General features: G+C 41.6%; 1 protein-coding gene across 1 annotated transcript in view; it reads left to right on the top strand.

Annotated features, from left to right (window-relative positions):
- Positions 1-20,266, top strand: part of LOC140198139 (uncharacterized) — a 153,258-nt gene extending 132,992 nt beyond the window's left edge. The window contains exons 19-20 of the mRNA XM_072259099.1: positions 13,788-13,834; positions 18,533-20,266. Of these exons, the coding sequence (XP_072115200.1) occupies positions 13,788-13,834; positions 18,533-18,610 (125 nt within the window). The 3' untranslated portion in view covers positions 18,611-20,266. The remainder of the gene's footprint in view (positions 1-13,787; positions 13,835-18,532) is intronic.
- The last annotated feature ends 1,341 nt before the right edge of the window (positions 20,267-21,607 follow it).

The raw sequence follows: 21,607 nt of genomic DNA, 5'->3' as shown, positions 1-21,607 counted from the left end.
AAATGAAAATATTGGATAAAAGGTCGCCATATTTGCTCAAATTTAAAGGATGTATCAAATGTCCGACTTCTTATTTTCTCTAAACTTAAACAGGACATAATGGAGGAGAGCCAATAAAAGACCGTAGGTGGATCAGAATCCTTCCACTTCAATAAAATGGCTCTCCTAGCCAGCAAGGTCGAAAAGGCTATCATATGTTGCACGGAAAGAGGAATATTTCCTGCTTCCGATGGGATAATCCCAAAAATTGCCGTAAGCAAATTAGGTTGTAGATCCAGATCCAAAACTTTTGATAGTGTTTTAAAAACATTTCTCCAAAAGTTATCTAGCTTTATACAAGACCAATACATATGAATTAAAGTGGCCAGCTCAGTATTACATCTGTCACAAGTAGGATTCATATTGGAGAAAATACGCACTAGTTTATCATTTGACATATGAGTCCGGTGCACTACCTTGAAATGTATCAAGGAATGACGGGCACAAATAGATGAGTTGTTAACCGAATGAAACATCTTACTCCATTGATTATCTGAAAATGACTCTTGAAGTTCCGATTCCCAAGCGCGTTTAATTTTATAATTAGATATCATTGGTGAACACAATAACCGTTTATAGATTATAGCTATCAACCCTTTTTGAAATGGTTTAAACTGAAAGAGAACATCTGTCATAATAGGTGGATAAGCAGAAGGGTAATTTGGTAACAAACTACGTAAAAAATTCCTAATTTGTAAATATCTAAAAAAGTGTACATTTGATAAATCATATTTATCCACTAACTGAGAAAAAGACATTAAACAGTCCCCTAAAAAAACAAATCTGAAAACGTTATTATTCCCTTGGTTTTCCAAATTGAAAAGGCCTTATCCAAAATTGATGGTTTAAAAAAATAATTGAGATAGATACTACTAGAAAGAACAAAATTATTTAACTCAAAAAATCTACAAAACTGAAACCAAATTCTCAATGTATGTTTAATAATGGGATTAAATTCTTGTCTGCTAATCTTAGAAAACAAAAAAGGAAGAGAAACTCCCAGTAAAGAGGCCAAAGAGAATCCTTTCACCGAGTTTACCTCTAGATCCAACCACGAAGGACAATATTTGAATAGTGAATCCAAAAAGTAATATATCGAATATTATTGCCCTATAGTGCATTCCAAAGTTAGGCAAAGCCATACCACCATCCTTTTTTTAATTTCTGCAATAAGGGTTTACTCAATCTAGGATTTTTATTGTTCTAAATATAAGATAAAGTTATAGAATCTATTCTGTCAAAGAACTTTTTAGGAACAAAAGGAACTGCCTGATATAGATATATAGAAAAATTTCAGTAAAACTATCATTTTAATATCATTAATTCGACCTACTAATGATAATGTCATAGGAGACCATTTAAAAAGCATTTGTTTGGTGTAGCCAATTAATGGAAAAAAAATTATATGTATAGAGATCCTTAAAATTTTTAGTAATTTTAATACCAAGATAGGTAAAGAAAATTTTAGCAATACTAAACGATATTTGATGATTTGGATCCGAGTAATTATTAATAGGAAATAACTCACTTTTGTGTAAATTTAATTTATACCCAGAAAAACTACTGAATTTAGAAAATACAGATAACATAGAAGGAATAGATTTCCTAGGATCTGAAATATTAACTAACAGATCATCTGCATATAATGAAACCTTATGTATTTTGTCCCCTCTCTTAATACCTTGAACAGTGTTAGAATCTCTAAGGACAATAGCAAGGGGTTCTAAAGCCAAGTTAAATTATAAAGGGCTGAAAGGGCATCCCTGTCCAGTACCCCTATATTATCTAAAATAGGGAGATTTTTGATTATTAGTTATAACAGCAGCCATAGGAACATGATATATCAATTTAATCCAGAAATAAATCCCCGGCCAAGATTAAATCTTTCCAAAACCTCAGATAAGTAAGACCACTCCACCTTATCAAAAGATTTCTCTGCATCAAGAGAAACAACACATTCAGATTCGTTAGATGGAGAAGAGTGAATAATATTTAATAATCTTCAAATATTAATATGTGAATATCTGTTTTTAATAAATCCAGTTTGGTCATTGGAAATAACAGTAGGTAAAATATTCTCAAGTCTATTAGCCAAAATCTTAGAGAGAATTTTAAAATTCACGTTCAATAGAGAAATTGGTCTATAAGAGGCGCATTCAGATAAATCTTTACCTTTTTTAGGAATTAAAGAGATTGAAGATTCATAGAAAGTGTTTGGGAGAGTCCCACAGGATACAGAGTCAGTGAATCTTTGATATAAATGAGGTATAAGTATATCAGTAAAAGTCTTATAAAATTCCATTGTGTATCCATCCGGTCCCAGAGCCTTAGCTGATTGGAGAGAGGATATAGCCCTTGCTATTTCCTCTTGTTTAATAGGTGCATCTCATGTATTCATATCTTGTGTAGAGATTTTAGGTATATTCACTTTTTGCAAAAAACTATTCGTAAAAGTAATATTATCTGAAAATTCAGATTCATAAAGGTTAGAGTAGAAATCCATAAATATCTTATTAATTTCATAAGGATCTACCGTTACAGTTCTATCATGTCTTCTTATTTTCAGGATCTGTCTTCTAGCCATACTTGCTTTTAACTGTCCAGCTAATAATTTGCCTGATTTGTTTCCATGTATATAAAATTGGCTTTTGGATTTAAAAAGTTGCTGTTCAATGGGAAAAGTCAAAAGCAAGTCATGTTGTGCTTGGAGTTCCACCCTTTCATTAAAGAGATCTTCACTAGGCGTTACTGAATAGAGTTTATCTATTTCTTTAATCCTATTAGTGACCAGCAAAAGTTCTGCCTTAGTTTTCCTTCTTGAACCTACTGAATATGATATTATCTGTCCCCGAAGAAAAGATTTCATCGTAACCCAAATAACCAAATTTGACATTTCCTCAGTTGTATTCAATTCAAAAATAGAGAAATTTGTTCTTTAATAAAATTTACAAAAGTTGAATCTTGCAACAATGGAATATTAAATCTCCACTGAGGTATGTGAATATTATCAGAGAGTTCCAAAGTTAGTTTCATGGGTGCATGATCTGACAACGCAATCACATCGTCGGCACACTCAACAACAGAGGACACCAATCGTGTATCCAAGAAAAAATAATCAATTCTAGAATATTTATAGTATACATGTGAAATAAAAGAAAAATCTTTTTCTTTAGGAAATTCAAATCTCCAAATATCGACCAGACCATATTCTAATAAAAAAGAATAATACAAGTCGCAGCTTTATTAGGAAGTGACGGATTGGTGGACGATCTGTCAATCAACGGGTTAAGACAGCAGTTAAAGTCACCGCCCATAATCAACTTATATTCATTTAAATTCGGCAATACAGAAAATAGCTTCTTAAAAAATTCAGGGTTGTCTGTACTAGGTGCGTATACACATACCAAAGCCACCTTTTGACCACACAACAAACCAGTAAGAATTAAATATCTTCCAATTAAATCAGTAACAGTATTAAAATGAACAAAAGGGATTTTAGAATTAATAAAAATAGGTACCCCTCTTATTTTGTTTACTGATAAAGAATGAAATAAGGGTCCCTTCCAAAATTTAAAAAAGCGATTTTCATCTTGTCTACAGATGTGTGTCTCCTCCACAGAAATAATATCTGCATGAAGTGTTTTTAATTTCTTAAAAATCTTTCTGCACTTAATAGGTTGCTTCATACCATTTAAATTCCAAGATATTATATTGATTTTATTAAGATCCATACTTAAAACTTAATTTAAAAATTTTATAAAGTAATCTAACGCTCAGGCGCAGCATAAATCGGAAGAAAGGGCGAAACTTGACTCGATCAGAAAGAGAAGCAAGCTGATTGACAGAGAAAAACCCCTCAGGACTGCCCAGTCAAGAAAAAAACTAACCTAATAGACCCACCCACCTCCCCCAAAAGCCCAGAAATCGTCCAATAGGCGAACAACATGCTAATCTATTGACCCTTAACCCCTGTCTCCAGTTGGCAGCTCCGTTTACAAAGTAAAATTCACCACCACAAAAAAGACATAACAAAGAATACATAAAGAAGTAAACAAATTCCAGATATTTTCATATTATGACTAACAGTAGTTAAGACCGAATTAACGACGGCCATCTTAAATCTGCTTAATATACGCAGCCATGTTTTCAAAAAAAAGATGAATCCTATCAACTAATATATACTACAACTAATATTGAAGACTTACAAATCAAAGAAAACTAAGTAAATATATATGTGTTAAATTCAGAACTACATTAACTGTTAAAGCAAACAGCAACAGATCTAAGTAAGTTAACCAAGTCTGTATCTAAACATTGATAAGACGAAAAGCGGACTTTCATCAACGGTGTTACAAACCACTCCCAGTTAAGGATCAACTGTTCAAATTGCTTCCGAAGTGGACTTAAACTCTTTTATAAATTTCCAACCATCTTCTGGAGAGTCAATTTGTTTTGGACGAGCATTGGGTGGAGTACTCATCAGACGGGCAACAGCTCATTTAAAAATTCCGCCATCACTTCCCAATATTTAATTCTTTCGGCATAAATCTCTGGGGCAAAACCTTCCACTATAGGAATCTGAACTTCATTATTGATTAGTTTATCCCTTTTCCTTGTATTCTGAAGAATAGCTTCTTTGGTTGTAAAATAATGCAAACAAAGAATTACAGGACGTGGTTTAATTTTGGCTGATGATTTAAAACGCCGAATTCAGTAGGCTGTGTCCAATATCGGACAGGCTTCGAGAATGTCACAAGAAAGTGAATATAACATGTTCAAAAAAATCTTTAGTAGCTCACCGGTTTCTGTATTTTCAGGCAAACCCAGTATATGTAGATTCATCCTGCGATTTCTGCTTTCCAATTCAATTGTTTTCTTCTTAATTCCTTATAATTCTGAAGTGTTCTCATTAATTTTCTTTTCCATAAGAGACATCATCAAATCTTGTTCCTTAATAGATTGATCCATTAACTCAAATTCCCTTTCAATTCTGTGAGTACTCTGCTTAAGCGGCTGATATCGATCTTCCAAATTCTTCAAAGACTCCTGAATAGTGATGTTGGTTTTTTCAAGCAATTCATTAGCTTTCGTCAATTTATCCATTTTGGTATCCAGCGTACCGATCTTCACATTAATAGCTTCCATTGAAGAAAACATTCTTTCTGAAGTAGAAACTTCCTCTGATTTCTCTGTTTGTTGCGGCTCAGAAAGGGTTTTGCCACTACGTAATTCGGTTCCAGCCATCTTAATTAATCATAAAATCCTTCAGCAAATATAATTAATCTTCAAACTTCAAATGGATCTAGCAGTGGAAAGTAAGTTATGAAAGATGGAGCTGAGACAAAAGAAGTCTTACTCCGTACGCTGCCAAATGGAGACCCAGAGTCTTGCCATTAATGCTATATTCTGCCATCATATTTGACCTACAAAAATGAACCACCTCACACTTATCTGGGTTGAACTCCATCTCCAGAAAGGGAAATAAGAGGGGTAATAGGCAGGTGAGGAGAGGGGAACACAGTGGCAAATAGAAGAAGAAGGGACAGGAGGGAGAAAAATTACTGGAAGTTGGAAAAATCAATATTCACGCCATCAAGGAGGCTACCAGATGGAATATGAGGTGTTGCTCCTCCAACCTGAGAGTTGCTTCATCATGGCAATAGAGGAGACCATGGACTGACAAGTCAGAAGGGAGACTGGAACTAAAATGGTTGGCCACCGGGATGGTGGATGGTACAGAGAATGATGTGCTGGATGCAGAGTCCCGTGGGTGGTAGGTGAAGACAAGAGGAACTCGGTCAATGTTAGGGATGCAGAGTCCCGTGGGTGGTAGGTGAAGACAAGAGAAATTCAGTCAGTGATAAGGATGTGGGCTGAGAAGTGGCAGATGGAGTTCAACCCGGAGAAGTGTGAGGTGGTACACTTTGGAAGGACAAACTCCAAGGCAGAGTACAAAGTAAATGGCAGGACTACTTGATAGTGTGGAGGAGCAGAGGGATCTGGGGGTACATGTCCACAGATCCCTGAAAGTTGCCTCACAGGTAGATAGGGTAGTTAAGAAAGCTTATAGGGTGTTAGCTTTCATAAGTCGAGGGATAGAGTTTAAGAGTCGCGATGTAATGATGCAGCTCTATAAAACTCTGGTTAGCCACACTTGGAGTACTGTGTCCAGTTCTGGTTGCCTCACCATAGGAAGGATGTGGAAGCATTGCAAAGGATACAGAGGAGATTTACCAGGATGGTGCCTGGTTTAGAGAGTATGTATTATGATCAGAGATTAAGATAGCTAGGGCTTTACCCTTTGGAGAAGGAGGATAAGAGGAGACGTGATAGAGGTATTCAAGATATTAAGAGGAATAGATAGAGTGGACAGCCAGTGCCTCTTCCCCAGGGCACCACTGCTCAATACAAGAGGACATGGCTTTAAGTTAAGGAGTGGGAAGTTCAACGGAGATATCAGAGGAAGGTTTTTTACTCAGAGAGTGGTTGGTGCGTGGAATACACTGCCTGAGTCAGTGGTGGAGGCAGATACACTAGTGAAGTTTAAGAGACTACTAGACAGGTAAATGGAGGAATTTAAGGTGGGGGCTTATATGGGAGGCAGGGTTTGAGGGTCGGCACAACCTGGGCCTGTAATGTGCTGTACTATTCCATGTTCTGTGTTCTATGATGCAGAGTCCCATGGGTGGTAGCTGAAGAAAAGAGGAACTCGGTCAGTGTTAAGGATACAGAGTCCCGTGGGTGGTAGGTGAAGACGAGAGGAACTCGGTCAGTGTTAAGGATACAGAGTCCTGTGGGTGGTAGGTGAAGACAAGAGGAACTCAGTCGGTGTTAAGTATACAGAGTCCCGTGGGTGGTAGGTGAAGTCAAGAGGAACTCGGTCAGTGTTAAGGCACCGGAATGATGTGTGGAGGGCAGATGCCTGTGAATGGAGGAGATGCAATTGAGGGAAGCGTCAATAGTGGAGGAAGGGAAACGCTGTTCCTTGAAGAAGTAGGACATTTCTGATTTCCCAGAAAAGAAAGCCTCACCACACAGACACAAAGGAACTGATGGAAGGGAATGGCATTTTTACAGGAGAGAGGTTGGGAGGAGGTACAGTCAAGATAGCTGTGGGATTCAGTAGGTTTACAAAAGATAACAATAGACAGCTTATCCCCAGACATGCAGACAAAGATCAAGAAAGGAGAGAGAGAGAGAGATGTGTCAGAAATGGACAAAGTGAATTTAAGGGCAGGGTGGAAGTTAACCATAGCTCCAAGTTCATAGATCTCTAAGAAGGAACATCGGTTGATATTGTGGAGAAGAACATACATGGCATGCTGATATTTATAATTTGGGACAACAAGCAAGGTCAGAAATAGAAAGATAGGCCGGATGAATTCGTGGCTGAGGTGCTGGAGCAAGGGGAGAGGTTCAGGTTCTTGGGATCTCTTCTGGGGACGGAATCAACCTGTACAAGAGGGACAGGTTACACTTGAACCAGAGAGGGGCCAATATCCTTGCAAGAACATTTGGGGGTGGGATGGAACTCTGAGCAGGAACAACACACGGGATAAAGCAGTAATCTGCAAGAGCAAGTTTTGTATTCAGGATATCAGGATGAAGGGAAAGAAAAGAATACTCAGTCAAACTGCATTTAATTCACAGCATGAGCATTAAGAGGTAACGTGAGTGAGCTCAGAATGTGGATTGGCTCTGTGGACTGGGATGTTACAGCCATAACAGAAACATGGCTGAGAGAAGGGCAGGACTGGCAGCTCAATGCTCCAGAATACAGACGTGATAGTAGATAGATGATTGGGAAGCTTTTAAAAACCTAGAGAGAGCAACTAAAAAAATTAATTAGAAGGGAAAAGATGAAATATGAATGCAAGCTAGCAAATAATATCAAAGTGGATAGTAGAGGTTTTTTCAAGTATGTTAAAAATAAAAGAGAGATGAGATTGGATATAGGACCGCTAGAAGATGAGGCAGGAGAAATAATAATGGGGGACAAGGAGATGGCTGATGAACTAAATGAGTATTTTGCATCAGTCTTCACTGTGGAAGACACTAGCAGTATGCCTGATGTTGTAGTGTGTGAAGGAAGAGAAGTGGGTGCAGTTACTATTACAAGAGAGAAGGTGCTCAAAAAGCTGAGAGACCTAAAGCTACATAAGTCACCCAGACCAGATGAACTGCACCCAAGAGTTCTGAAAGATAGCATTAGAGATTGTGATGGCATTAGAAGTGATCTTTCAAAAATGATTGGACTCTGGCATGGTGCCAGAGGACTGGAAAATTGCAAATGTCACTCCACTCTTTAAGAAAGGAAGAAGGCAGCAGAAAGGAAATTATAGACCAGTTAGCCTGGTTGGGAAGATGTTAGAGTCAATTGTTAAGGATGTGGTGATGGAGTACTTGGTGACACATGACAAGACAGTACAAAGTCAGCATGGTTTCCTTCAGGGAAAATCCTGCCTGGCGAGCCAGTTGGAATTCTTTGAGGAAGTTTCAAGTAGGATGGATGTTTCAAGTAGGATAAAGTGAATGCTGTGGAAGTTGTTATTTGGACTGTCAGAAGGACTTTGACAAGGTGCCACACATGAGGCTGCTTACCAATTTAAGAGCCCATGGTATTACAGGAAAGATACTAACATGGTTAGAGCATTGGCTGATTGGTAGGAGGTAGTGAGTGGGAATAAAAAATCCTTTTCTGGTTGGCTGCCAGTGACTAGCGGTGTTGGGACCACTTCTTTTTATGCTGTATATAAATTATTCAGATGATGGAATAGATAGCTTTGTTGCCATGTTTGCAGATGATACGAAGATTGATGGAGAGGCAAGCAGTTTTGAGGAAATGGGTAGAATGCAGAAAGACTTAGACAAATTTGGAGAATGGTCAAGAAAGTGGCAAATGAAATACAATGTTGGAAAATGCATGGTTATGCACTTTGCCAGTAGAAATAAATGTGCAGACTATTTTTTAAATGGGGAGAAAATCCCAAAATCTGAGATGCAAAGGGACTTGGGAGTCCTTGTGCAGAACATCCTAAAGGTTAACTTGCAGTTAGAGTCAGTGGTGAGGAAGGCAAATGCCATTTTAGCATTCATTTCAAGAGGTCTAGAATACAAGAGCAAGGACTTGATGCTGAGGCTTTATAAGGCACTGCTGAGGCCTCAGCTTGAGTATTGTGAACAGTTTTGGGCCCCTCATCTTAGAAAAGATGTGCTGGCATTGGAGAGGGTCCAGAGGAGGTTCATGAGGATGATTCCAGGAGTGAAAGGGTTATCACACAAGGAATATTTGATATCTCCAGGTCTGTACTCACTGGAATTCAGAAGGAAGAGGGGAATCACATTGAAACCTTTCAAATGTTAGAAGGCCTAGATGGAGTAGACGTGGAAAGGATGTTTCCCATGAGTCTAGGATGAGGGCACAGCCTCAGAATAGAGAGGCGCCCTTTCAAAATAGAGATGCGGAGAAACTTCTTCAGCAAAGGGTGGTAAATTTGTGAAATTTGATGCCACATACAGCTGTGAGGCCTGGTTGTTGGGTGTATTTAAGGGAGAGATTAATAAGTTCTTGATAAGACATGACATCAAATGTTGTGGGGAGAAGGCCGGGAACTGGGGTTAAGAAGGAGGAAAATAAAGGATTAGCCATGATTGAATGGCGGAGTAGACTCGATGGGCCAGATGGCCTAATTCTGTTCCTATGTTTTATGGTCTTATGGTCTTATGGACAGAGGTACAGATAAATGAGGAGGGGATGTTGCCTTTTGATCACGGAGGACACAGCATCAGTGATTAGAGATGACATCTTTGGAGGTTCATTCTGTGAAGCTGTATGGACTGAACATCATTTCAAACTCCTGGGAGTGAACATCACACACAACTCTCATGGTCCCAGAACACATCCTACACGGCAGGAAAGCTCACCACTGCCTCATTTTTCTGAGGAGTCTGAGAGAGCGAGACTTTGCACATCCACACTCATGTCATTCCACAGATGCACAGTAGAGGGCAGCCTAACAAGCTGCATCACTGCTTGGTACGGAAACTGCACTGTGGCGAACAGGAAGGCTCCACAATGGGTAGTTAAAACTGACCAACCCATCACTGGCACCAAACTACCTGCAATTAATGACATATTGTATATAGAGTACGGTGTGGTCCATTCTCATCTCCTATCAGATTACTTCTTCTCCAGCCCTTTACCTTTCCTGCCCACCTGGCTTCACCTGTCAACTTACAGCTTGCCTCCTCCCCCTCCCCCCACCTTTTTATTCTGACATCTTCCCCCTTCTTTCTCAGTCCTGAAGGAGGCTCTCAGCCTGAAACGTCAACCGTTTATTCATTTCCAAAGATGCTGCCTGACCTTCTGAGTTCCTCCAGCATTGTGTGTGTGTCGTTTTGGACTTTCAGCATCTGCAGACTTTCTCATGTTTACGTAGCATCCACGCCAGGACCACCAGACTCAAAAACAGTTCCTTTCCCCAAGCGGTGAGGCTGATCAACACCTCCACCCGCTAACTCCACCACTACATTATAATTTCCCATCACTGACATTATGTACAAGCCAGTGTCACTTTATGGATAGACAATCAATCTATGCATGTAAGCTGTCGTGTGTATTTATAGTTATTTTGTGATTTTTATTATTGATAATGTGTTCTTCATAGTTTGTATTTTTTGTGCTGCATTGCATCCAGAGTAATAATTATCTTGTTCTCCTTAAACTTGTGTACAGGAAATGACACTGAACGATATTTAAACTTTGAAAAGTTTCCCGAGTAGAGAGACCTAGACAGAGGGTGCAATACTGGACCTCCTCTTGGAGAATGAGGCAGGGCAAGTAACTGAGGGAGCAGTCAGGGAGAACTTTGGCTCTGGTGACCACAGTTCTTGTAGTTTTAAGATGGTGATGGAAAAGCAAGCATGGGACCCCAAGTTAGGGTTGAAAACTGGGGCTGGGCTAATTTTGTGGGAATTAGGCAGGATCAAACGGGGGATTAAATTAGATAATGTGCATTTTTATGTGGATGAATTCTCAGGGCTTGACTGAGTATATCATCAGAATACATTGGAAGCTAAAGAAGAAATTGTGGAGGCTGTTGAAGAGATATTTGCTTCATTTTTAGCCACTGGTGAAATTCCCAAAGACTGGGATGTAGCTACTGTCATTCCGTTGTTTAAGTAGAGTAACAAGGAGAAGCCAGAGAATTACTTGAAGAAGTAACTAAAACTGTTGGTGAGAGTAGGTCAGTGGATGTTGTCTTCTTTGACCTTTCCAAAGCGTTCTAGGTCCCACATGGCAGTTTAGCTCCCATGGAATCCAGGGAGAGCAATTTGGGTGAATTCAAAATGAGTTTTTTGGTAGGAATCAGAAGGTTTTTAAGGGTTATTTCTGGGAATGGAGGTCAGTGATTAGTGCTGTGCTCTATGGGTCAGTATGGGGACCCTTGTTATTTGTTAATTATAGAATGATTTAAATGTGAATACACAAGGCTTGGTCAACAAATATGCAGATGACACAAAATGAGGAGATGTTGGTGATAGTGAAAATGGTTATCGTAGATTGAACAGTGATCCTGATCATTGAGGGAAGAGGGTTGAGAAGTGGCAAATAGATTTCGATACAGATAAGTACAAGGTATTAGATGCATTTTGGAAAATGGAACTAGTTTGCAACTGGTACTCTGAATGTTCGGGCACCAGGGAGTGCAATGAAACAGAGAGACCTCGGAGTACAAGTACATCGTTCATTGAAAGTGGTGTCACAGGTAGACAGGGTGGTGAAAAGGGCATTTAGCATGCTGACCATCTTCAGTCAGGACATTGAGCAAAGGAGTTGGGGCATTATGCTGCAGTTGTATTAGTCACTGGTAAGGCTACATTTGGACTGTGTACAGTTTTGTTCAGCCTGATATAGGAAACATGTAATGAAACTAAACCAAGTGTAGAAAAGATTTACGAGGATTTTGCCAAGACTAGAATTATAGGGAGAGGTTGGCCAGGCTATGTCTTTATGGATTGGAACATGGGGGAATTTTGCCAAGACTAGAGTTATAGGGAGAGGTTGGCCAGGCTAAGTCTTTATTGATTGGAACATGGGGGAAGGAGACCTTACAGAAATGTTTAAAATAATGAGAAACATAGATAAGGTGGATGGAATCAGCCTTCCCCAGGGAGGGGATCCCAAATCTAGGGGTGGGCAGAGATTTCAGGTGAAAGTGGAAAGATTTAACAGAGATCTGAGGAGCAACTTTTTCACACAGAGGTTGGTGAGTAGATGGAACGAACTGTCAGAGGAAGTGGTTGTGGGAAGTACAATCTTTTCATGTAAGAAATACTTAAATCGATACATTCAGGGACAGTACTTGGAGGGATATGGGACAGATACAGTAAATTGGTACGAGCTCAGAGAACAATGTGGTCAGCATGGACTCGTTGGGCTGAAGGGCCTGTACCTGTGCTGTATTCTCTATGATTCTACATTGCAACTTTACAAAACACTGGATAGGCCACACTGGGAGTACTGTGTGTAGTTCTGGTCACAACACTATAGGAAGGATATAGTTGCACTGGAGAGAGTGCAGAGGAGATGCGACGGGAAGTTGCTGGATTGGAGGAGTTTGGTTATGAGGAGAGATTGCATCGGCTGGGCTTGGTTTCCCTGGAGTGAAGGTAGCTAAGGAGTGACCCTTATAAGTATACAAGGTTGTGAAAGGCATAGATGGGGTAGAGAGTGAAAATCATTTCCCATGGTATGACAGGGGTATCAAAAACAACTTTTGGGTTTAAGCTGAGAGGAGGGAGTTTTGAAGGAGATGTGTGGGATGACCTCGGGGTTGAGGACCCCCCTGCTCGACCAAACCTTGGAATTCTCATTTGGGTGGATGCTGCACAACGTGTCCCCTGTTTCAAATCAGTACCCCGGAATAACAAACGGTACGCAATATGCAGTTAAACGACTAAGATTTTATATTTGACTGTGGGGTTAGTAGATAAACAAAATATAAAATAAAATGTACCAAGAGACTTATTAATCAGTTTGTCAGTTCGTGCACAAATCGTTGGAGCTCACGGATTCCCCTGCTCTGATCCTCCGATCGTTGTCGACCTCCGAGCTTCCGCCCAGAGCCCGGAGAGTCGGGTAGCCCACCGACTCCTCGAGCCCATCTCCTCTCTTCATTCCCCTCACGCCTTCTGCCCAAAGCCCGCAAAAAACCGATAGATTTTAGACAGACAAGAAAGAATAACCTCTCTCCCATTGGTTAACACTGAATTCCAAAGCCCCGTTATCTCTGCTTATAACCCAGACATGCTGCTACAGAGAACCCACTACCTCAGCAATTAACATTACAGAGAAGCCATTTTATTAGCCTTAGCAGTTAGCAAAGAAGTGAACCCCTCAGAGATAGATGGGGTAGAGAGTGAAAATCATTTCCCATGGTACGATAGGGGTATCAAAAAGAACTCTCGGGTTTAAACTGAGAGGAAGGAGTTTTGAAGGAGATGTGTGGGATTAGTTTTTAAAACAGAGAATGGTTGACATCTGGAACACACTGACAGAGGATGACATGTTTAGTATTACAACAACGATTTAGAACCTCATTTAAATAGACATGGTTCAGAAGGGTATGGACCTCATGTGGACAAAATAGATTGGTGTCCATGGCCGGTTAAAATAGCAACAAGTAATCTTCACCAATGTGCATCATTCATCTAGAATTTATAAGGGATTATTTCATTCATTACAGGCAGGAACGAAAGAACTAATGAGAACAACCGTGGTGAAACAGAGCAGGTATTTTGTTCATATAAATTCCTGCAGTTTTATTGTGTTTAAATAGTTTGTAAATTCACTGTTATTTCTCCCTCTCTCAGTTCACACATGAATAAAGTTATTGGAATCTTCCTGCTCTATTTATAGACATAGAAATATAGAAAAACTATGAAGTTGTGCCGAACATGTCCCTCCGTTAGAAATTACTACGCTTACCTATAGCCCTCTATTTTTCTAAGCTCCATGTATCTATCTAAAAGTCTCTTAAAAGACCCTATTGTATCCGCCTCCACCACCATTGCTGACAGCCCATTCCATACACTCACCACTCTCTGAGTAAAAAACTTACCCCTGACATCTCTTCCGTACCTACTCCCCAGCACCTTAAACCTGTGTCCTCTTGTGGGAACCATTTCAGCCCTGGGAAAAAACCTCTGACCATCCACACGATCAATGCCTCTAATCATCTTATACACCTCTCTCAGGTCACCTCTCATCCTCCGTCGCTCCAAGGAGAAAAGGCCGAGTTCACTCAACCTATTCTCATAAGGCATGCTCCCCAATCCAGGCAACATCTTTGTAAATCTCCTCTGCACCCTTTCTATGGATTCCACGTCCTTCATGTAGTGAGGCGACCAGAAATGAGCACAGTACTCCAAGTGAGGTCTGACCAGGGTCCTATATAGCTGCAACATTACCTCTCAGCTCTTAAACTCAATCCCACGATTGATGAAGGCAATGCATCATATGCCTTCTTAATTACAGAGTCAACCTGCGTCGCAGCTTTGAGTGTCCTATGGACTTGGACCCCAAGATCCCTCTGATCCTCCACACTGCCAAGAGTCTTACTGTTAATACTATATTCTGCTGTCATATTCTACCAAAATGAACCACTTCACACTTATCTGGGTTGAACTCCATCTGCCACTTCTCAGGCCAGATTTGCATCCCATCGATGCCCCGCTGTAACCTCTGACAGCCCTCCACACTATCCACAACACCCCCAACCTTTGTGCCATCAGCAAATTTCTAACCCATCCCTCCACTTCCTCATCCAGGTCATTTATAAAAATCACGAAGAGTAAGGGTCCCAGAACAGATCCCTGAGGCACTCCAAAGGTCACCAATCTCCATGCAGAATATGACCTGTCCACAAACACTCTTTGCCTTCTGTGGGCAAGCTGTTCTGGATCCGCAAAGCAATGTTCCCTTGGATCCCATGCCTCCTTACTTTCTCAATAAGCCTTGCATAGGGTACCTTATCAAATGCCTTGCTGAAATCCATATACACTACATCTACAGCTCTTCCTTCATCAATGTGTTTAGTCATATCCTCAAAAAATTCAGTCAGGCTCGTAAGACACAACCTGCCCTTGACAAAGCCATGCTGACTATTCCTAATCATATTATACCTCTCCAAATGTTCATAAATCCTGCCTCTCAGGATCTTCTCCATCAACTTACCAACCACTGAGGTGAGACTCACTGGTCTATAATTTCCTGGGCTATCTCTACTCCCTTTCTTGAAAAAAGGAACAACATCCACAAACCTCCAATGCTCTGGAACCTCTCCCGTCCCCATTGATGATGAAAATATCATTGCCAGAGGCTCAGCAATCTCCTCCCTCGCCTCCCAGAGCAGCATTGGGTACATCTCATCCATTCCCAGCGACTTATCCAATTTGATGCTTTCCAAAAGCTCCAGCACATCCTCTTTCTTAAAATCTATGTGCTCAAGCTTTTCATTCTGCTGCAAGTCATCACTACAATCACCAAGATCCTTTTCCATAGTGAATACCGAAGTAAAGTATTCATTAAGTACCTCTGCTTTTTCCTTTGGTTCCATACACACTTTCCCACTGTCACACTTGATACGTCCTGTTCTTTCACGTCTTATCCTCTTGCTCTTCACATACTTGTAGAATGCCTTTGGGTTTTCTTTAATCCTGCATACCAAGGCCTTCTCATGGCCCCTTCTGGCTCTCCTAATTTCCTTCTTAAGCTCCTTCCTGTTAGCCTTATAATCTTCTAGATCTCTAACATTACCTAGCTCTCTGAACCTTTTGTAATCTTTTCTTCTTGTCTAGACTTATTACAGTCTTTGTACACCACGGTTCCTGTACTCTACCATAACTTCCCTGTCTCATTGGAATGTACCTATGCAGAATTCTACACAAATATCCCCTGAACATTTGCCACATTTCTTCCATACTTTTCCCTGAGAACGTCTGCTTCCGATTTAAGGTTACAATTTCCTGCCTGATAGCCTCATAATTTCCCTTACACCAATTCAACGCTTTTCTAACTTGTCTGGTCCTATCTCTCTCCAATGCTATTGTAAAGGAGACAGAATTATGATCACTATCTCCAAAATGCTATCCCACTGAGAGATCTGACACCTGACCAGGTTCATTTCCCAATACCAAATCAATTACAGCCTCCTCTCTTGTCGGTTTTTCTACATATTGTGTCAAGAAACCATCCTGAACACACCTAACAAACTCCTCCCCATCAATATCCATTGCTCTAGGGAGATGCCAATCGATATTTGGGAAATTAAAATCTCCCATCATGACAACTCTGCTATTATTACACTTTTCCAGGATCTGTTTCCCTATCTATTCCTAGATATCCCTGTTACTATTGGGCGGCCTGTAAAAATCACGCAGTAAAGATATTGACCCCTTCCTGTTCCCGACCTCCACCCACAGAGACTCCATAGACAATTCTTCCATGGCATCCACCTTTTCTGCAGCAATGACACTATCTCTGATCCACAGTGCCACACCCCCACCTCTTTTGCCTCCCTCCTTATCCTTTCTGAAACATCTAAAACTCAGCACTTGAAGTAAGCATTCCTGTCCCTGAGTCATCCAAGTCTCTGTAATGGCCACCACATCATATCTCCAAGCTCTATGCTTCACGCTCTAAGCTCATCCGCTTTGTTCACAACACTCCTTGTATTAAAATAAACACATCTCAATTCTTCGAACAGAGCGCGTCCCTTCTCTATCACCTGCCTGTCCTCCCTCTTGCACTGTCTACTAGTTTTCTCTATTTGTGAGCCAACCTCTTCTTCCCCAGTCTCTTCGGATCAGTTGCCACCCCCCAGCAATTCTAGTTTAAACTCTCCCAGCTAGCCTTAGCAAACCTCCCCACCAGGATATTGGTCACCTTGGGATTCAAGTGCAACCTGTTCTTTTTGTACAGGTCACACCTGCCACAAAAGAGGTCCCAATGATCCAGAAATCTGAATCCCTGCCCCCTGCTCCAATCCCTCAGCCACGCATTTACCCTCCACCTCATTCTATTCCTATTCTCACTGTCGCATGGCACAGGCAGTAATCCTGAGGATACTATCTTTATGGTCCTGCTTCTCAACTCCCTTCCTAACTCCCTATATTCTCCTTTCAGGACCTCTTCCCTTTTCCTACCTATGTCATTGGTACCAATATGTACCACGACCTCTGGCTGTTCTCCCTCCCAACGCGGTATATTTTGGATGCGAGCTGAAACATCCCAGACCCTGGCACCTGGGAGGCAAACTACCATCCGAGTTTTCTTCCTGCATCCGCAAAATGGCCTGTCTGACCCCCCAACTATAGAGTCCCCTATCACTACTGCCTTCCTCTTCCTTTCACTACCCTTCTGAGCTACAGGGCCAGACTCTGTGCCAGAGGCACGGCCACTGTTGCTTCCCCCAGGTAGGCCGTCTCTCCCAACAGTATTCAAACAGGAGTACTTAATGTCAAGGGGTACAGCCACAGGGGCGCTCTCTAGTACCTGACTCTTCCCCTTCCCCCTCCTGACTGTGACCCACTTGTCTGTCTCCCGTGGCCCCAGTGTGACCACCTGCCAATAACTCCTCTCTATCACCTCCTCGCTCTCCCTGACCAGGAGAAGGTCATTGAGCTGCATCTCCAGTTCCCTAACTTGGTCCTTTAAGAGCTTCAGCTCGACACACCTAGTGCAGAGAAGGCCATCCGGGAGGCTGGGAGACTCCGGGACCTTCCACATCTGACACCAAGCACAGAAAACTGGCCTCTGACACATACTTCCTCCTTTCCGCAACCAACACAAGTAAACCTACTTCACCTCGTCCCGTTACCGCCTAAGCCCGTTGAGCCAAAGCCCGATCACACTGCTTCCTCTCACTCCTCTGCCCACTGTATATGGTGGTCATCTTTTTAAATCTGTCTCGCTCTACTGGCTGACGTCAGGCACCTGCACAGTCTCTCCTCTCTTTTACCCCGAGTAGTAAAATCTGCCTCAGCTCCAGAAATCAGCCGGTCACCCACAGCCTTCTTGCTCCAAGTCAAAACCTGGTTTTGATTTATAATGCCACTCTCTCTCATTTATTGACACATGGGTTAGCAGGAATCATGACCTCTGTTACTGTCGATAATATCTGGTTAATTTTAATTTAATTGACAGTATCCCTTAGAGTTTGATTACATTCTTGTTTGGACACCATTATGGTTATTTACCATTTCTATCAGTCTGTGTCTGGTTCTGCAGAAAGTGGTTGTCTCTGTCTGAACCCTTTGTAACATCAGTTATGTCCAATTAGTCACCTCTGCCTCTCCCTCATCCCACTGCCCTCCCCTGCCCCATCCCATACCCCTCCCCCCACTGCCTGTCAGTCTGTCCCATCTTTATCTCAGTGAACAAAGTGAAGATTTGTCATCATGTATAACAAACACATTCTGTCCATTTTAGGATCCTGGAGAAATGCCGGAATTACAACCTCTCGGCCCAGGTCATGAAGCTGAACCTGAAAATCATCCGGTCAGTTAGAAGGGACACGGCAGTCTTCAGTTCCAGAGGTGACTGTGAGGGCAGGTTCTGTGTCCCTGCTGTAGACTGGAGCCTGGAAAATCCTTCCCTCCAACAGTGGGACCATGGTGCTCTGTAGCTGTAACTTGTATTACCCTGAGTGAGAACAACACTGCACTCATTTCAGCTCTCAGCTTCCGGTGAGAAATTCAATCCTGATAATCTGGCAAAATTCTCATTGGTACCGGAATCATTTTAAGGAACCATGAAAGAGGAGCCCAGAGGGGCTCGGTCCACAAGACCTTGTGAATTTATCTCTGATTTAGATCTCTTGAAGGTGCAATAACTACATAATATGTGCTTCAGAAGACAGTCCTGACTGCAATCTGGGACATCAAATGCAGGCTCCCACACACAGTTCAACTGCTTTGCCTGATGAAGACAACCACAATCAGGTTTATTGTCACTGTGTTATGAGATGAAATTTGTTGTTTTGTGACCAGATCACTGCCTCTCAGATTCTTCGCCTTGGGATCATTCATTGCTGATTTCTACCACATCTCACACTTTACTCCTTGCTGCTGCCTGGCTGTAGACCTGGAGGGTCACCAAGGCCCCCTTGTACAACAAGCACCTCTTGTGGTTAATGTTCCCCACCAGAATGACAAGGTCTCTCTGAGTCCCTCTCCTTTCCCATCATTTCCAATCTGTTTGTGAAGCAACAACACTTCCTATTGCTTGTATTTGTTTGTGCCATCAAGGCTGACTTCCCCTGTCGTAGCAGAGAGGTGAAGAGCTGGCAGCTGAGAGAGATCAAACAGAACGTCCCGATGTCACCATTTTCACTCTCGGCCACGGCATTGCTCTTCCATCACGTCGGTGTTACAGGAGTTACCCTTTGTACCCTCGCAGTAGTCAGTTGGAACTGGAGTTCCTTTGTTCACCTGTTTACTGGAATCTGCAATGAAATCAGCCGGTTACAGTTTCAGGACAATAAATCCCATTCATACACGGATCGTTAACCCTGAGCATAATAATGAGGCCGGCATCATCCAACTCGGAGTGACACATCAGTGATGAGCATTTTCTTCATCAATCTACAAACATCGAGCTATTGCTCCTGGGCCATCCTGAGAAGGGTCACAGAGTCACACAGCATAGAAACAGGCCCTTCGGCCCACCAAATCCATGCTGACCTTGTTGTCCATCTACACTGATCTCAGTTGCAATCATTGTGGGATCCATGTCAAATCTGTCATTTTCCTGTCCAAATTGTCTGCTGTTAGTCAAACTGAGGACAGTGTGTAGACTCCACCCCACCTTTGTGTTGTTGTATCAGACTAAACCAGTGAATCCAAGCCCAGAAATCCTTTCCATTTTGTACAAGTATTAAAACTGCTCTGGCTGTTGCACTAATGCTGTCCTTAGAAATCCCATAAAGATTGTGATTTCCCCAGTGCCAATACCAGGTACAGCATTTCCTCACAAACTCCCTCCCATTTCTGTACAATGAGCAGTGAAACTGCAATAAAACTCTATGAGTTTGAATGTTGTACTGGAGGGTGATTTGGGGATATTTTAATCCTATACTGTATGTATATGTGTACATTTGTATTTTAAACATGTTGCCTGGTGCCTTTTTATGACCATTGCTGATTAAATAAGCCACTTCTGTTTTGCTGTTGGTTACTATTCATGAATGGGATCAGCCTAATTATAGGATAATTTACACTGTGGGAGGACAGCGGAGCATCCGAGGAAACCCACACAGTCACAGGGAGTGTGTACGAACTCCTTACAGACAGTGGTGGGAATTGAACCCGGGTCAGTGTTATGCTGACCAATACAGTACCATGGTCCAGAAAATGCTGGAAACACTCAGTAGTTCAGGCAATATCTATGGAAAGAGAAACAGAATTAATGTTTCAGGTTGAGGACGTCAGAAGTGGGAAAGTTTGAAAACAGGTTGGTTTTAAATTACAAGGAGGACGGAGGGGGTCGGTAAAACAAAAGGGTCAGAGTTTCCGTGGGGTACGTTGTAGACGAGATCACTGGGTTTGTAATGAATGAAGTTATTAGGGAGGTGGAACATGAACAAAGGAACATAAAACTCTAGAGTGAGGGAGACGGAGCACACACAAAGGGATGTAAAAGTTGTGAAATGTAGAGCTGTAGGAAATGCCCAGCAGGTCTGTTAATGGAGAGAGAAAAACTGAGTCAATGTTACAGATGGGTGAGCTGCAGCAGAACTGATGGTTCTGAGAGAATTAGAGACAACAGGCTGTCTGATGTTGAATATCGAGTCTGGGAGGCTGCAGTGTGGTCAGGAGGAAGATTTTCATTTACAGTTGAGACAAAGTGAATTGAACCCACTGGCTGGAACCGCACTTTACACGAAGGAAGGTGGGTGTGGTTGTTGGAGTTTAATTATCCCAGTCCCAGGATATCGCTCTCATTTGCCGGGACCAATAAACACATCATATTACAAATATCCTGGAAAATATTAGCATGTTTCTCATGGGCCTGAACTGAGCCCACTTTGAACAGAAATCTGCATACTTGCCTGGTGGAACACAGGAAAATAAAACAACAAGCCTAACAGCTCAAACTATAACTACAGCTCCTTGTATTCCTGCCCATGTCCGTGTAACAAGGAAGCATGTAGCCATTTTCCTGGAATGGAAGGGACACTCAACATTTTCAAATCGTTCCCGTCCATCCGCCCACTGCTCCAGCTCACCCCAGTTTACTGCCATTCGCCTGACTGTCGGCTGTTTCCAACTGTGCAGTCTGCAGCTTCACTATCTTTTAAATTTAGTTGTTAAAAGCCAAATTTAAAAAGAGAGCACCAAATAGATTCTTATTCCTGTCACCCAGAGTGTAAAGGCAAAGTTTATATTCAGAGTTTTATCACTAGGTCTGTATTTCATTGAACATTTATAATGACCCACAAGTTACAAACGGCATCCTCTTAGTATTGAAGGCGCTATATAAGTGCAATCCATTTTGTTGGACCCT

This window comes from Mobula birostris, chromosome 5, assembly GCF_030028105.1.
Source record: "Mobula birostris isolate sMobBir1 chromosome 5, sMobBir1.hap1, whole genome shotgun sequence".
Taxonomy (NCBI): Eukaryota; Metazoa; Chordata; class Chondrichthyes; order Myliobatiformes; family Myliobatidae; genus Mobula; species Mobula birostris.
Note: the sequence above shows the minus strand (reverse complement) of the source record. Positions and strands in the feature narration are given on the sequence as shown.